This window comes from Acomys russatus, chromosome X (genome assembly GCF_903995435.1).
Source record: "Acomys russatus chromosome X, mAcoRus1.1, whole genome shotgun sequence".
NCBI classification, from domain to species: Eukaryota; Metazoa; Chordata; class Mammalia; order Rodentia; family Muridae; genus Acomys; species Acomys russatus.
The window spans coordinates 102,837,970-102,856,471 of record NC_067169.1 but is presented as its reverse complement, the minus strand read 5'-3'; the positions used below and the strand labels follow the sequence as shown (position 1 = coordinate 102,856,471).

Sequence of the window (18,502 nt, the reverse complement as noted above, 5' to 3'; positions counted from 1 at the left end):
AAAAAGAAAAAAAGTATCAGGTCCTGCACACAGTGATGAAGAAGGTTTGGTAACAATTTCAAGAAGGTATAATTTAAGATGGGTGTGGTGGCACACACCTTCAGTCCCAGCACTTGGGAGGCAAAGGCAGATGCATCTCTGTGAATTCGAGGCCAACTTGGTCTGCATAGTGAGTTCCAGGACAGCTAGGGCTACATAGTGAGGCCCTGACTCAAAAAAATGTACTATTTATTGGGAGGATATAAAGAGATGAGCATAATTAAATACAATAATATCATAAAATCTATCATAGGTACAGTGAGTTATTTCAGAAAAGATAGAGGTTTCTACTTAAAAGATGCATAAATTCAGGTGTGATGGCACATGCCTTTAGTCCAAGCACTTGGGAGGCAGAAGCAGGTGGATTGCTGTGAGTTCAAGGCCAGCGTGGTCTACAAAGTAAGTCCAGGACAGCCAAGACTACACAGAGAAACCCTGTCTCGAAAAACAAAAAAAAAAATAAAAAGATGAAGAAGAAGAAGAAGGCACGAATTGAAATACAGAGAGCTAATTTTTAACTTAGATACAAAGTTTTTTAAATCCAAAAGATGGTTATAAGGAATTAAGAATTAATTTTCCTTTGAAAGACATTGAGAAAAGCACAGATGCTTTGGGTGGAATTAAGGGTATGGAAGGAAGATCAGTTTCGAGGAGTATACATGGTGAGTTGTAGCTTCATAAGCCACAAAGTAGTTAATGAAGTAGACAGGGCCTAGAGAGATGGTGAAGTGGTTAAGATTACTTATTTGTTTGCTCTTGCAGAGGATCTAGGTTCAGTTCCCACAACCCACATGATGGCACATAATCATCCAAACTGCCAGTTTCAGGGGAACCCAATGTTCCAACTTCCATGGGCACCAGCATGTATGTAGTACAGGTACATACATGTGGGCAAAAACACTCATACACAAGAAATAAAATAATAAATCAGTTTTAAAGCCAAAAAGAAAGAACAGAGGGGCAGGAGAAGTGGCTCAGCAGTTAAAAGCACTGGCTGCTCTTCCAGAAGACCTGGGTTTAATTCCCAGTACCCACATAGCAATTCACACTTAGCTGTAACTCCAGTTCCAGGCAATTTAACACTCTCACACAGACGACATGCTGGCAGAACACCAATGCCCATGAAATAAAAATAAAGATTTTTTTTTTAAACTCATTGTTAAGAATTAAAATTAGGAAGGTCCTCAAAAACCTCAGAGACATACAGAATATGGCATTTAAAGATGTTTTTATTATTTCAAAGATACATTTACAATGAGACAGGTTAACTCCTGGCAACACCCAGCCTACCTCAAAGAGGATGATGAGCATCAAAGAACCTCCTTATGGAGATGGCTTCAAATGTGGCAAACAAGCCACTGGGCAAAATGTCGTTTCTGCCACAAACAGAATTCTGCCTAAAAATGGGCAAGCTTGGATGCAGGCAGAGTCGACGGCCAAACTCTGCCAAGACAGGGTAAGCAAGTCCTCAATAGTTCCTGCCTCACAAATATGTCTGTCAGATCTATTGGGTCAGAAGGCTGAAGAAGATGCTCCAACGTTATAGAGAGTTTTGGGTGACTGTTCAGGTAGCAAACTGTTTCTGTCATCTTCTCATTTGGAAAGCTACTAACCTGCACTCCCGGCATACTCAGGTAATCAAGTTTATTCCTTCTCAAGTCTCTGATGGAGTTGAAGACCAGGTAGCTTATTTATACAATGAAGCTTAGTTGTTTAGGGGTTAAGATGTTTTTAGTATTGGGAGTCTCGGTAGAATAAGTATGGGAGCATGGGGAAATAGAAGGATCCACAGCGTCTTAGAAACCTACAAGAAGGCCATCAAGGCTGGTGGATCTGGATCCAGGAGTTCTGCTCAAACTACTGTACCAACCAAGGACAATGCATGCAATAAACCTAGACCCCCTATCCAGATCTAGCCAATGGACAGGACATTCTCCACAGTTGTGTAGAGAGCGGGAACTGACTCTGACATGAACTCTGGTGCCTCATATTTGACCATTTCCCCTCAGTCGGGAGGCCTGGTGGCACTCAGAGAAAGAATAAGCAGGCTACCAAGATGAGACTGGATAGCCTATGACCGTATGGTGGGGGAGGAGGTCCCCTTCTGTCACAGACGTAGGGGTGGGGAATATGGTGAAAGAGGGAGGGAGGGAGGAATGGGAGGATACGAGTGAGGGGATAACAATTGAGATGTAATCTGAATAAACTAATTGAATAAAAAAAGATGTTTTAGACAGGTGGTGGTGGCACACACCTTTAATCCCAGCACTTGGGAGGCAGAGGCAGGCAGATCACTGTGAGTTCGAGGCCAGCCTGGTCTACAAAGCGAGCTCAAGATAGTCAGGGCTACACAGAAAAACCCTGTCTTGAATAACAAATTATATGTTTTAGGTCTAGATAGATGTTTTAAGTTGATAGAGATATGATAGATATTGATTTACATTCAGAATTTTAGACTCACCAAGAAAGGAAAGATGTTTTCTTCAAGATTGCCAAATACAAACAGCCAAAACACGATAAATGTAACATTTATATAATTCCTGATTGTTTCATGGTCCTTCTTGCTGTAGGTAGTTTATTGTATATATGTGTAATGATATAAATATATATATGTAAAAATTTTAAAATTTAATAAATCCTCTAAGCCTCTTTTTGCATGGAGAATAATACAGATTGCAAGTGTGTTTGTTGCCAGTAATTTTAGATATGATGAGAGTAACAGGAATGAAGGCAAGCAGGGCGTCAAAGGTACAAGCAACAGTGAGAAAGTAGTCTATCCTGTCTTGAAAAAAAAAGAGGAAGAAAGAATAAAAAAAAAAACTAGAAAGTAGTCTGCAGGACTGGGAGTTGCATCTATGAAGAGGAAATGTTTAAGTTGAAACTTACAGTGTAATTTGAGATAGCCATGGAGAGACTGAGTATTTTTGCAACTTTTGCTATTAAGTGATCATCTCCTCTTTATTTCTTCCATGCATGCTAGCCTTATGCTCATATCAAAGCCATCAACTTGTTCCATATGCAGTTAACAAACACACCCATGTAGAAAGAATTTTCTGCTCAGAGTACATTTGTTTGACCATTCAGCCACTTTTTACATGTTTGTAATATTTCTTTTTTTCTTGCATTTTCTTTTTTAATATATTTTATTAATTTATACATATTACATCTCAATTGTTATCCCATCCCTTGTATCTCCCCATTCTTCCCTCCCTCTCATTTTCCCCTTACTCCCCTCCCCTATGACTGTGACTGAGGGGGGCCTCCTCCCCCTGAATATGCTCATAGGGTATCAAGTCTCTTCTTGGTAGCCTGCTATCCTTCCTCTGAGTGCCACCAGGTCTCCCCATCAAGGGGACGTGGTCAAATATGAGGCACCAGAGTGCGTGTGAAAGTCATATCCCACTTTCCACTCAACTGTGGAGAATGTCTGGTCCATTGGCTAGATCTGGGTAGGGGTTTAAAGTTTACCGCCTGTATTGTCCTTGGCTGGTGCCATAGTTTGAGCAGGACCCCTGGGCCCAGATCTGCCCATCATAATGTTCTTCTTGTAGGTTTTTAGGACCCTCTGGATCCTTCTATTTCCCCATTCTCCCATTCTTCTCTTACCAAGAAAGTGGGACAGAGGGGAGGACATCCCATTGGGACTCTAGGGCTTGCTTGCATTTTCTTTATCCAGTCCTTTTGACAGGTACCCAGGTTATTTCCACAGCTGAACTATTGTAAATAGTACTGCAATAAATCTTATGTACAAACGCCTCTGAGATCTGTACTATTTCTTATATTTTCAAGAATAGTGCCATGACAGGCACTGTTCTTGCTCATGTGGTTCTTCCTGCTGTAGGTAGTTTATTGTATATATGTGTAATAATATAATGTATATGTAAAAGAATTAATAAAAAATTAAAATTGGGATCTTACAACAAAGCTATGGGCTGGGAAAGAAAGAAAGTGAAAGCATAGAAGTGGGCTCTGGAATCGAAGGGCTAAGTTTCAAACATGGGGCTGACCTTAGACAAGTTACTAAACCTAACCCTATCCTCTTTAGAAAAATGATCATTAGAACACATGTCTTTTTGGGGTCGTTTAGGTCATTTATTTAGAAGAAATAGGATAAATGATATTTTAAATTATTAAATATTGTAGCTATTGAAATATTGTTTTTATTTGAACTTCAGTAGCAAGGAAGTATCATAAAAGAAACCTTGAATAAAGGGTGATTTCGGAGAGAAAACACAATTTTGGTTATTGAAGAACACATTCTTATGTGTATAGCCCCTAGTCTTAATATAAAACAGGATGGTAAGACCAGAACAGCATAAGGTATAATACTGGGTTGGTGTGGTTTGGGTTTTGGTTTGGTTTGTTTGTTTTTTGGGTTTTACAGACAGGTTTTCTCTGTGCAGCCTTGACTATCCTGGACTTGCTTTGTAGACCAGGCTGGCCTCAAACTCACAGTGATCTGCCTGCCTCTGCCTCCCAAGTGCTGGGATTAAAGGCGTACACCACCATGCTTGGCTGGTTTTGTGTTTTAGAGACAGGGTTTCTCTGTGTATTAACTCTGGCTGTCCTGGACTCTCTTTGTAGACCAGGCTGGCCTCGAACTCACAAAGATCCACCTGCCTCTGCCTCCCGAGTGCTGGGATTAAAGACGTGCACCACCACACCCAGCATAGTACTGGGTTGTAGACCTATATAAGTAAGGTGTTTTATATGATGAAGTGATGATGGGTGTGGTGGCTCAGGCACTGGGGAAGCAAGGCAGGAGCATCCTGAGTTTAAAGCCCCACTGGACTAATAAATAAGACCCTGTCTCAAAGCAATCAAAACACAAGTAAAATATCAAGTATGTGTATCTTTTGTTAATAAACTAACTTTGTTCTGACTTAAATACACTAGATTATATGCTTTATAAGCTGTAGCTTTTTGTTTGCTTTTCTATCCAAAATATCTAGTAATTTGGTGTATAGAAAACATCCTAGGGTTTATATTTAGTTGCTTAAAGAGATTTTGAAATATTTTTCAGACTTTTTGACTATTTATATTTCTTTTTTTTAAGATTTATTTATTACTATGTATATGTTGCTCTGCCTGCATGTACACCTGCAGACCAGAAGAGGGCATCAGATCACACATCATATGGTTGCTGGAAACTGAACTCAGGGCCTTGGGAAGAACAGGCAGTGCTCTTAACCTTTGAGCCATCTCTCCAGCCCTATATTCTGTATTTAGAGATCTTTTGCTCAGTTTGTTTGAAAAACAGTTCTACGTATTATTCAGGCGTGGTGGCGCATGCCTTTAATCCCAGCACTTGGGAGGCAGAGGCAGGCGGATCTCTGTGAGTTCGAGGCCAGCCTGGACTACAAAGCGAGTCCAGGACACCCAGGGCTACACAGAGAGAACCTGTCTCAAAAAAGAAAAAACAAACAAACAAGGTCTTTAGCCAAAATATATTTGAATGAATGAATGTTATCTTATTGCTTGGCAGATAAGCTAAGGCATAGAGTTGCTATGACTTCTACAAGTTATACAAGTTGCAGCTGGGCGTGGTGGTGCACGCTTGTTATCCCAGCACTTGGGGCAGGTGGAATTTTGAGTTCGAGGCCAGCCTGGTCTACAAAATGAGTGCAGGACAGCCAAGACTACACAGAGAAATCCTGTCTTGAAAAACCAAAATAATAATAATAATAATAATAATAATAATAATAATAATAATAATAATAATAATAAATATATTTATAACAAAATTGGGAAATGGTAGTAATGGCACATAAAATAAAAAGTAAGAGTTATTACGTGGAATAGTTGCTGAATTTATATATGGATTTCCACATATGATCCTCTGTCTTACTAGTCTTATCTCTTTTCATAGGGGCATCACTCTAGTGTGCCTTAAATGTGACTTCCTAGCTGATACTTCTGGTTTAGACCGCATGGCTAAACACTTAAATCAACGTAAAACTCATACTTGCCAAGTTGTAATAGAGAATGGTACGTACAAGTGTCTGTTACTTTGAATTCATGATATATGGGGCCAATAGCTTTGATCTATCACAGTGTGAGCTCTTAAAAGTTAAATTGATACTCAGTCTTCATGTCTTATATTTGTAAACGTAAGGCCTTCTCTGATTTCAGTTCCTGAGAGAACCTCAACTTCTGAATCCACTTCTGAGTAGAGTAAGTCTAATTTTCATTCAGCACAGTTTACTTTGATAGATTTTAGTACTGTTGAAATTTTTAAATGTATTAATAGAAATGAAAAATTAATTAAACTATTTTCCTTTTGTTTTTAAAGCGGCTCGTTGAAATAGATCTCTGCTCTATGGAACTCGTGCAACCTGGTGCAAGACAAGTTGGAATTTCCCAAGTTCAAAGTTCTGCAGTAGTTGCTTTCATAAATCCAGTTTCCCAAGTTCAAAGTTCTGCAGTGTTTTCATGATGGCAGTTAAGATCCACAACACTAGTTCTCATTAGTCAGCTCTTGTCATCTTTCAGGCGGCAGTGGATTCTTCTTTTTCTTCTTCTTCTTTTGGTTTTTTGGGTTTTCAAGACAGGATTATTCTGTGTTAGCCTTGGCTATCCTGGACTCAATTTGTAGACCTCTGTGGCCTTTAACTCACAGCGATGGACCTGCTTCTGCCTCCCAAGTGCTGGGATTAAAGGCATGCACCACCATGCCAGGCTGGCAGTGGATTCTTTTTCCACCTTATCTCTGTGTCAGGTTAACATATTTTAGCATGTGCTTTCCTTCTCCAGTTGGCTCTGGAATAAGAACTTTGGTTGTGTTGTCTTTCTTGCCTTGATTTCTCTGCGGTACTGGCTTCCAGAATATTACATACAAATGCTGTGGCTGTTCCTATTTCTCTTTATCTGTTTTGTCTGTGTCTTAATTACTTATAATTCTTGCTGCTCAAGACAACTGCTTCTTCATTCTCTGTCATTGTTTTATTTGTCGTAGTTTTCAGATGCAGAAGCAACACAGAAATATCAAAAATGTCCAGTGTACTCCTGGACAGTGTCCACTTAGATGGACACACTGATGCCTGTACTCTCTTTCCAAAGATGGGAGTTGTTTTCATTCATGGCCTTAGAATTTATCAGTTTTTAGGCAGAGTGCCATTCTATGCTTCTGGCCTTCCATAAGGCTGATGTTGATTTGGCCACAGATGACTTCCTACTGGGACTTTGGTTCTTAAGTTTCAGATTGTAACTTGGTTCTAATCATGAAAGGCCATCAAATGTGTGCTTTAACATGCACCAAGTTTAATCACTCTGGCTACTGTGCTTTAGTCTTCCTCTGTCCTGAGTACAGTCTAAGATAGAGGAAAAGACAGATTGTGGAAGGACATGAGTACGTTCATGCTCTTGGAAAACCACACTTTGTAGCTGGTCTTTATGTTATCATTTAAAGGTTTAGCCAGTATTCCATAAGTTATCAGCAGTTCTAGTATTTAAGTTCCTAATTGTCTTTTAAAAATTAAATTTTGAAGCCAGGTGGTGGTGGTGGCTCATGCCTTTAATCCCAGCACTTGGGAGGCAGAGGCAGGTGGATCTCTGTGAGTTCGAGGCTGGCCTGGTCTACAGAGCAAGTTCCAGGACAGCCAGAGCTGTTACACAGAGAAACTCTGTGTTGAACAACCAAAAAAATTTTTTACAAAATTAAAATTTGATAGCTTGCTTTTTGTCATTCACCAAATTTAGTGATGTCCACTTTGTATGTCTACTTTTATAATTTCTGATTAAGCCTTTTGTGTGTGCTAAAAATGCCAAGAAATTTCTTTAAAATTCTCTACATATTTCATGCAGCTACCTATTAGTAGTTTCTTTGTTTCGTTTTTGTTGTTGTTGTTGTTGTTTTGTTTTGTTTTGTTTTGTTTTTTGAGGCAGGGTTTCTGTTATGCAGCTCTTGCTATCTGGATAGTCACTATGTAAACCAGTCAGGCTGACGGGGCTTCTGCCTGCTTCTGCCTCTGTCTCCCAACTGCTGGATTCACAAGTATGCGTGGGACTTGATTACTGTACACTCTTATCTTGGAACTATCATTAACATCTTGGTGGTCAGGAAATCAAAGACAAAGAACAAAAACTCTCTTACAGATCTTAAAACAAGTTTTAAGTTAAATTGTTATTCACTTAGTAATTGTCTTATTAGATAAAGATAATATATTCAAAAATATTGGGACCAAAAAACCACACTTGTTTCTTGCCCACAGATATAGAGAGAGATGTATATTTTTTTATTTTGGTGTTTGTTTATTTTCATTACATTGAATATAGGTTTTCTGAACAGTTTTGATGTTACTTATTTTTGAATAAAGTTTGTATTGTTAAACACTCTTGAGAATTATTTTAAAATAAATGAGTTGATATAAAAACCTATATATTGTATCATATAATATAACAAGAATAATTCTTTTCCTTCTCACATGGAAGCCTGCTTGCTTAGTCTATTGGCCAAGATCTTTTGTTTTTGTTTTTCAAAACAGTGTTTATCTGTGTAACAGCCTTGGTTGTCCTGGACTCTTCTTTGTAGACCAGGCTGGCCGCAAACTCACGAAAATCCCTCTGCCTCTGCTTCTGTTTCTGCCTCTGTCTCCCAAGAGCTGGGATTAAAGGTGTGTGCCACTGTGCCCAACTGTATTGGCTGAGATCTTTATGAATAAATCTTGCACTGTTTCTTTAAACACACTTAAAAGCTTTACTAATTTGAACTATTTTACAAGCTAACCAAAGATGGGCTCAACTGGTAAGAACACTAACTAGCTGCTCTTCCAGAAGACCCAGGTTCAATTCCAAGCATACAGAACCATCTGCAGGAATTTGATGTCCCATTCTGGCCTCCATATGCATCAGACATATATATGGTACACAGATGTACATGCAGGCAAAATTCCCATACATATAAAATTTAAAAGATAAATGCCAGACATGGTGGTGCATATCTGTAATCCCAGTACTCTGGAAGGCAGAGGCAGAAGGATCTGTGTGAGTTCAAGGCCAGCATGGTCTAGAAAGACAGTCCAGGACAGCCAGGGCTACACAGAGAAAGCCTATCTCCAAAAAACAAAAAATAAATGAAAAAAAATAATTTGATACAGGTCTTTCTGTGTAGCTTTGGCTGTCCTGGAACTTCTGGACTCGAACTCACAGAGATCCACCTGCCTCAGCCTCCTGACTGGTGAATTGAAAAGAATGTGCCACCGCACACATCTGGACTAAAAATTGCTAAGCTAGTAAAAGACTTGGTTTTGTTTTGTTTTGTTTTTAATTATGGTGAAAGGAGGCAAGGTCTCAAGTCCCAATTCAATAATGAAGATTTTACTTAATTAGGTGGTTATAGTCATCTATAACAGATTAAATATTCTCTGCTGGCCTCTATGGACACAACATGCCTGTCGTTCACAGAAGAACAACCATATACTTAAACATATTTTAAAGAAAGAACAGGGCAGTTAGGATTGCTCAGTCAGTAAAGGTCATGCCATGAAGCCTGAAAACCTGAATTGGATATTTGGGACTCACATGGTGGAAAAAGAGATCTGGCTCTCCTATAAGTTGTTTTCTGACCTCGTGTGTACACACACAATGAATAATGTATCTTTTCCTTAAAAAGATGTACAAATGAGATAAGTACAGAAACTATATTCAACATCTTTAAGCATCAGGAAAATGCACATTTAAACTACGCTGAGATTCTATCTTACCAGAGTCAGTGAATGGCCACCATAAGGCTGTGAGGAAAGAACACTTAGACACCACTGATAAGAATGTAAACTCAAGAAGCCGCTATGGAACTCAATGATGTCCCTTTGAAAACTAAAGTAGAAGTGCCATATAAGCCAGCTATGCCTTTTTTGCCTTGATGCCTGAAGGACTCTGGGTAAGCAAACCACAGAACTACTTAGCTTATCTCTGTTGCAGCACTATTCACAATAGTCTGCATAAGAAATAATTGGGTGCAGTGGACCTGGTGGTGCAGGCCTTTAATCCCAGCACTAGGGAGGCAGAGACAGGGAGTTCAAGGCCAGCCTGGTCCACAAAGTGAGTCCAGGACAACCAAGGCTACACAGAGAAACCCTGGTTCAAAAAAAAGAAAAAACAAAAACGTGAATGAATAAAAGAAAGCCCTAGATGCTTATCAACGGGTGAATGAGGAGGAAAGTGAATGAATAAAGAAAATGTGGTATATATGCACTGGAGTTTTTGTCGGCCATAAAGACAATAATTGTGTCATTTGCAGGGAAATGGGAGTGGAGCTTATTGTGTTAAGTAAATCAGACTTGGACAATTATCACATTTTCTTTCTTTTGGTGTGTGTGGGGAGACAGGGTTTCTCTCTGTAGCCTTGGCTGTCCTAGAACTCATACTGTAGACCAGGCTGTCCTCAAACAAAGACCCACCTGCCTCTGCCTCCCTGAGTGCTGGCACTAAAGGTGTGCAACACCACTGCCTGGCTCTACATGTTCTTTCATATATAGAAAGTGGTGTGGTGTTGGGTGTCTGTATGTTTGAGTAAAAAAAAAAAGACCATAAAATGAGGAATGAGACAGGATGATGGGGGGGGGGGCAGAAAAGAGAGAAAGAAACCATGTTCTCATGTGCAAGCTAGAATAAAACATTACGTTATACATGTGGGTATGTCTGTGCAGCATGTGTATTCAGTTGCCCTTGGAGTGTCAGCACCCCTGGAACTGGAGTTCTATGTATTGTGAGTTACACACTGGCTGCTAGGAACTGGACCTAGATCCTAGGCAAGAGAATCAAGTACTCTTAACCACTGAGCCCACTCTCCAGCCCAGTCGTGTGTGTGTGTGTGTGTGTGTGTGTGTGTGTGTGTGTGTGTGTGTGTGTTTTAAAGATGTATTTATTTATTATTTAGACAATGTTCTGCCTGCATGTACACCTGCTGGCCAGAAGAGGGCACCAGATCTCATTCTAGATGGCTGTAAGCCACCATGTGGTTGCTGGGAGTTGAACTCAGGACCTTTGGAAGAGCAAATGGCACTCTTAACCTCTGAGCCATCTCTCCAGCCCATGTCTTTTTTATGCAGGGTTTGGGTTTAGTTTTCCTTAAATTACAAGAGACTATTCTTTTGTTGTTGTTTTGTTTTGATTTTCAAGACAGGATCTCTCTGTGTAGCCTTGGCTGTCCTGGACTCACTTTGTAGACCAGGCTGGCCTTGAACTCACAGTGATCTGCCTGCCTCTGTCTCCTGTGTACTGGGATTAAAGGCGTGCGCCACCACCGCCCGGCTTAGAAGGACTATTCTCAACTACCCTCCATGAGCCTGAACAAAAGATTCCCAATCCTGTTTTATAGATGAGACACTAGGGATTCTGCAAATGTTATCAGGAAGCACTGATGTTGCATGATACACCTTTTTCCTTGCCTCATTTTAGTAAAATCAGATCATTTTCTTCTTACTAATAGTATTGGGAGGGGGCAGGGAGGTTAGGATTTGTGGGTTGGGTTGACTTTTTGTGGTGGTGCTGGAGGTGGAATTCGGAGCTTCATGTATGCCAAGCAAGTGCTCTATGGATGGGCTACACCCCAAGCTGGAGGGCCTCAAACTTGCCACTAGGAGAGGATTGTTTTTTCTTTGAAACAAGGTTTCTCTGTGTATCCTTGACTGTCCTGGACTCACTTTGTAGACCAGGCTGGCCTCAAACTCAAGGAGATCTGCCTACCTCTGCTTTCCTGGGTGCTGGGATTATGGGTGTGTGCCACCACCACCCTGCTTAGTAGAGGATTTTTCGTTTCTTTCTGGTTTGTTTGTTTGTTTGTTTGTTTGTTTGAGACAGAGTCTCTCTACATAGCCACTGGCTATCCTGGAACTCACTATGTAGACAAGGGTGGTTTTGAAGTCTGCCTCCTGAGTGCTGGGACTAAAGGCCTGAGCTATGAAAGAATGATCAGCCAAAGGATGATCTTGAATTTCAGATCCTACTGCCTCCACCTGCTCAGTGTGGAGATGACAGGCATGTTCCACCATTCCTGGTCTCTGCTGTAGTGGGAATTGAATCCAAGGCTAGGCAAGCACCCTGCCAAACTGAACTATATCTCCAGCCCCTGAAGCGTTTTCTTTATTAGGAAATTCTCACAATTCAAAGCTGACTTCTGATCTGTACGTAGGCAAGTAATCCTTATCCAATGGCCTTTATCTTCACAGTTAGCTTAACATGCACATGTTCATAAAAAGTAGTGCACAATCCTAATGTTTTTGGTTTTCATAGGAATAGTGTACTAAAAAGAATCTTACAGATCATATCTTCCCATCTCCCAAGTGGTGCAAGAATTCTCTAAAATACTTCTTCCTTAAAAGATCTCATAGTTCACCAGGTGTGGGTGGTACATGTCTTTGATCCTACTTCTTGGGAGGCAGAGGCAGGTGTATCTCTGAGTTCAAGGCCAGCCTGGTCTACAAAACGTGTCCAAGATAGACAAGGCTACACACAGAGAAACCCTGTCTTGGGGGAAAAAAAGAACAACTAAAAGCCCACAGAGTTCAAAACAGCCAGTTCCTAGCTTTTCTGTCAGTTGTCATTTTCTTTTAGGATATTTTGATCATCATGTGCCTATGAATTCCCCGGTTCTAGTCCTAAAGCCTGTCCTAAGTAAGATTTAACCAACTCAAGCCCTGGCATCCTCTATCATTTCCTATCTAATCTGTTTATCCTAAATGATACAGATATGGGACCACTACCCTCAGTCCCAAGAGCATTTCCCCCACCAGGACTGAGATGGAGAAGGGTAGGCGAAGTATGCATTGTGCTTCCGGCTGTGCAATTAGAGCAGAGTTCTAACCTATTCCAACACTTGGCAGTCATGTAGCCCTAGGCAAGATACTTGGCTCATTATGGGCCTCAGAAGCTGTTGTGAGGATGAAGCATGACAACCCATGCTAAAACCATCATGTAGTACTTAGATGTGGCAGTGAACGCCTGTCATCCCAGTACCCAAGAGACCGAGGCAGGGGAATTGAAAGGCTGAAAAGCCTGAGCAGTTACATATTGAGTTCCTAGACAGCCTGAGCTACAGAGTGAGGCACTGATTCTAAAAGCCAAAAATAATAGTCTAATACTGTCATTAGTTCAGTGGCAAACAAAGAGGCTGAAAACTGGAGTGAATCTTTTTTTAATATATATTGTATTAATTTATTCATATTAATTCTCAACTGTTATCCCATCCCTTGTATCTTCCCATTCCACCCTCCCTCCCGCTTTCCCCCTACTCCCTTCCCCTATGACTAGAGTGAATCTTAAAGAAGTGCCATGTGTAAGTAAGTCAGACCGGTCAATTGGTTATTTCAAGCTGGAATCACTCAAGGACTTGTAACTTCAGGAAGTACCATCTGGCCTGCATTTTGACAAGCAGCAAGTCCTAACTAATGATTCTTTCAGGAGGGATGGCCTTCAATAACAAAGCTGGGAATTGGCCTTGGTCATAAAAGACTGGTCGTTAAGGCTGCAGTGACCTTGAGTAAACAAACTCTCAACGGAACCCTTATCTTCCACTAGCGACTACACCCCCACCATGTATCTCTGTAAGGACATTCTTAGAACTTACTTCCTGAGACCAGATAACAAACTGTAATATTATTACTTTATAGTCCTTGATCCAAAAAGTATGAATGCATCATGCTTTGATCATTTCTTCAGAATCCAATGTTGCGAACATTTCTGTGCATGTGTAAAATTAATTGAAAAAATTAAACGATCTTGACAAAACCTATTCTCCTTAATCAGCTTTTTTGTTTTGTTTTGTTTTGTTGTTTTTGTTTTTTGAGACAGGGTTTCTCTGTGTTGCCTTGGCTGTCCTGGACTCGCTTTGTAGATCAGGCTGGCCTCGAACTCACAGCGATCCACCTGCCTCTGCCTCCCAAGTGCTGGGATTACAGGAGTGTGCCACCACGCCTGACTGCCTCAATCAGTTCTTGTATTTGATTAGGTTCATTGATCTTGCCAAGGAACCCACACACAAACCAGGAAGAACTGAACTAATATCTTTGTCCTGCAGTTTGACATTGTTCCCGTTCCCTGGGACAGTATCTGGGGTAGTTCCCTTTTATTTGATTTGATTTTTAAGTTTTGTTCTGTGTAGGCTTGGCCATCTTGGAACCTGCTCTGTAGAACAAGCTGCCTTCAAATGCAGAGATCTGCCTATCTCTGCCTCCCTAGTACTGCCATTAAAGGCATGCACCACCACCTGGCATCCTTTTATTTGAAGTATCTTTGGTTCCTTATGGGGTTTGTGGATAGGCTGTACTCAGCCAGGTTTCTTACCTATGATTCTGCCTAAAGCTTCCTCTGGTCACCTAAGGTTAAATGCAAAGTCACGATTCTTCCTTATTGGGGAAGAAATAAGTACCAACCACAGAGTCAGAGACAGCCATAAAGTTCATTTCTTGTTCTGGTTCAGCTGCATCATGGCTTAAGGCAATCAATTATGCCTCCAAAGCAGCAGGATGAGTTCCTTTCTCTGGCTTCAGAATCTGTCCCCTGCACAGATGAAATGTGTCCCTTGTGTCCCTGCTCTTCTGCTCTGCTGCTATGTCATAGGGTGTTTTGTTGTTTTTGTTTTTTGTTTGTTTTTGTTTTTTGAGACAGGGGTTCTCTGTGTAGCCCTGGCTGTCCTGCACTCACTTTGTAGACCAGGCTGGCCTCGAACTCACAGTGGTCCACCTGCCTCTACCTCCCGAGTGCTGGGATTACAGGTGTGCGCAAGTTCACAGGCTTCCCTGGGGAGAGTGAAACCCTAGTGATTTGACAGGGAGTAATTCCCCCCAGCCCAAAAAAAGCCCAAAGCGCTAGTCTCGATGGCGCATGCCTATAATCTCAGCACTCTGGGAGGCAGAGGTAGGTGGATCTCTGTGAATTCAAGGCCAGGCTGGTTTACAAAGCAAGTCCAGCACAGCCAAGGCTACAGAGAGAAACCCTGTCTTAAAAAAGCAAAAGCAAAGAAAAAACACAAACAAGCCGGGCATTGATGGCGCAGGCCTTTGATCTTAGCACTGGGGAGGCAGAGGCAGGTGGATCACTGTGAGTTCCAGGCCAGCCTGGTCTTCAGAGTGAGTTCCAGGACAGCCCATGGATACACAGAGAAACCCAGTCTGGAAAAACCAAACCAAACCAAACAAAACAAAGCAAAACAGACAGGGAGTAATTCGAAGGCACCTTCAGGCCTTTCCTTTTGTAAGAGTATCCTAGCTACTGGTGTCTAAGTGTCCAAGTTGGGACCAGGATTTGTTCCCTGCTGCTTGGGTAAACATTCAGAAAATACTAAGGAACAGTTTTCACCTCTTCACTACTTCGCCAGCAGGAGGCGTGTGGTAGACGTGCAATCTTCCTTGTAGTGTCAATTTTGTCTCTTGCATCTAGAGTGGCACTCAGTGTGGAAGTGTTTATACTCAGGGTTAGCCTTCCCAAGTCTCTTGAAGTTAAGAGGCTCTTACCTACGGGTTTCAGGCGCACAACCCAAGGACAATGGGTATGACCAAAATAGTTTCATTTTTCTTGCTTAGGGCCTGGAAGGATTCACTTCACCAGGTTGTGTTCCCTGGAAACCCAGACTGTCCTATTGTTCACAGAGCTCGCTTCAACGTTGTGGCACAAGAGAGATAGTTTCTGCTTTTAGAGCTTGTCAGAAAGCTTAGGGAGAGCTACACGCACAGACATGGGGACACTTCAACATCATCTGCAGGCGTTTCAAAAACTTCACATTCCTGAGTCCCACTTTGGAGCTTCTAGATAGAGTGGGTTGGCACTCTGTACCAGAACTAACTGAGATCCTGCAGTTCTCCTAAACCAGCACTTGAGACAAATCCCAGAGGAGATGTTCTATTAATCCTAATGCCCCTGCATATCCCTTAGTGCATGGAGAGCCAAAGACCATGGGATCGAATCGAGGCTTAACTTACCGTATTTTTCTCGACCATAAGATGCACTTTTCCCCCAAAACTGTGGGAGAAACTTGGGTGTGCCTTATGGTCTGATTGTTGTTTTTCTTGTTTTTCTTGTTTTAATGCCCCCAAAACTAGGTACGTCTTATGGTCAGGTGTGTCTTTTGCACTGTGTGGATCATGCTGGCATCGTCAAGAAACTGAAAGGTATTTTAAGAGCATAAACTGGCCGGCATGGTGGTGCACGCCTTTAATCCCAGCACTCGGGAGGCAGAGGGCAACGGGATTGCTGTGAGTTCGAGGCCAGCCTGGTGTACAAAGCGAGTCTAGGACAGCTGGGGCTACACAGAGAGCCCTGTCTCAGAAAAAAAAAGGGGACATAAACTGGCCTTTTGAAAAGAAGCAAGTACCTTCCAGGAATCTGATGAGGGTTGATGAAACATGGAGGGTATCTAGGAAGGAAGGTGGCAACTCCATCCTCTCAGGTGTTTCAAGATAATAAACTTTGCCTCTATAGGCATTTGCTATAAACACTGCAGAAACTAAGCCTTGCTTTTTAAAAAGCTGTCTGTACTTGGCTGTGTCCACCCTACCCCAATTATACATTCAAATGGACTTAATCCTGGGCTTATCCAGCTGTTCTAGACTAAGGATCTTCCCTGGTCTTGCACTAAACAGTGATATTCAGATCAGCATCTGGTCCTGGACTCTGAGAAACTGAGGTGCCATCTTTGGCGTCACTGACTTTGGCCACAATACATCTTCTGGAATTAACAACACAGGCTTCTGGGCTAACAAATATACTTGGAGACATGGTTGTAAGCTAGTCCATCATGGAAAAGCATACCAACCAGGGTTTCATTAGTCAGCAAACCAACAGACATCAGAACCCAAGCTCTTTTGATAAGGTACAGAATCAGACATTGGGTAGGGAAAACTCACAAGAAAATCAGCTCTAACCACATCTAGACTGGGATCCAGGCCAACAAAGAAGAAGCATACTGGTGGCTGTGATGAGGCTCAGCAGGTGGTCCTGGCAAAGGACTGAATAGGTGAGCTGGACCTTTCTTTGGATGAGAAGCCCTCTGAAATGTGTTATGTTTTGCTGTCTGGGGGTACAGATACATAGACCTAACAGAGGAAAGAACTCAGGACACCCTCATAGCAGAATTCCAGTAAGACCATTAAGGGAGCATCCTCAAACAAACAAGGACATCTGTCTGGGAATATAATACCTGCAGCAGACACTTTTAGTTTACAGATAGACAAAAAGCCAGATGTATAGGAAACAATTATTGGACTCTCTTGCCCCAAAACCAAATGCAAAGTGTTGTGCCTGACAGTAAGTCCATCCTCCACATCAACACCGTTTAGGACAGACTCTCAGTTGTGTTCTTGGTCAACTCCCAAGGTCCTGCCTCCTTCTCTACCCTTAGCCATCCTCCTCCTTGTTACATTCCACTTTATTTAACATAAACATAAATTCATAGGCTGGAGAGATGAGTCAGTCATTAGGGCATTTGCTGCCAAGTCTGATGACTTGAGTTCAATTCCTGGAATCCACATGGTGGAAGGAAAGAACCAATTCCTGCAGGCTGTCTTGTGACTTCCACACATACACTAGCATGCTTTTGCACTCCTCACACACACAAAAAAATAGGGTTTTTTTTTTTCTGAGACAGGGTTTCTCTCTGTAGTCCAGGCTATCCTGGTCTCTCTTTGTAGACCAGGTTGTCCTCAAAGTCACAGAGATGCACCTGCCTCTGCTTACTGAGTGCTGGGATTAAAGGTGTGAGCCACTGCCACCTGGATTAATTCTTTTATTTTATTTTTGTTGTTGCTGTTGTCTTCTTGACAGGGTTTCTGTTTTAACTCTAGCTGTCCTAGAACTCACTCTGTAAACCAGGCTGGCCTCTATCCCAATTCTTTTATTTTTTAGAAGATCTATGTGTGTTAGTGTTTTGTCTGAACATATGTGTGCATGCATACCACATGCCTGAGGAGCTCAGTGTAACATGCCGAGTCCCCTAAATCTGGAGATACAGGCACCTGGGATGCTGGGAATTGAACCCGGGTCCTCTGCAAAAACAGCAAGTGCTCTTAATCAATGAGCCATCTCTCCAACCCTGGTTGTTGAATTCTTGCTTCTAAGTAATTGCATTATTGTGTAACTGGGTCCTGAGGCCTTTGAACCTGGGAATGTGTCTTCCTGTAACACATTGCATGGCATTCTTTGTATAATATGTATTTGTTGGGTTGGCAGGGAACAAACATCAGATCTCTGAGTTCGAGGTCTACAGAGCGAGTTCCAGGACAGCCAGGACTATTACACAGAGAAGCCCTGTCTTGAGAAACACACACACACACACACACACACACACACACACACACACACACACACACACACACAAGCAGCAAAAAGACAAACAAACAAAAGACTTATGACTTAAAAAAAAAAAAAGAAAAAAAACCTTTCTCATGACTGGGGATGTAGCTCAGTGATAGAACTCTTTATTATCAGCTGCAAGGCCCTGGCTTCCAGCCTCAGCACTCCAAACCAACAAAAG

At 41.7% G+C, this 18,502-nt stretch overlaps 1 protein-coding gene across 1 annotated transcript in view; it reads left to right on the top strand.

Annotated features, from left to right (window-relative positions):
* Positions 1–6,310, top strand: part of Znf280c (zinc finger protein 280C) — a 38,586-nt gene extending 32,276 nt beyond the window's left edge. The window contains exon 15 of the mRNA XM_051141191.1: positions 5,909–6,310. Coding sequence (XP_050997148.1) covers positions 5,909–6,053 — 145 coding nt within the window. The 3' untranslated portion in view covers positions 6,054–6,310. The remainder of the gene's footprint in view (positions 1–5,908) is intronic.
* Positions 6,311–18,502: the final 12,192 nt, after the last annotated feature.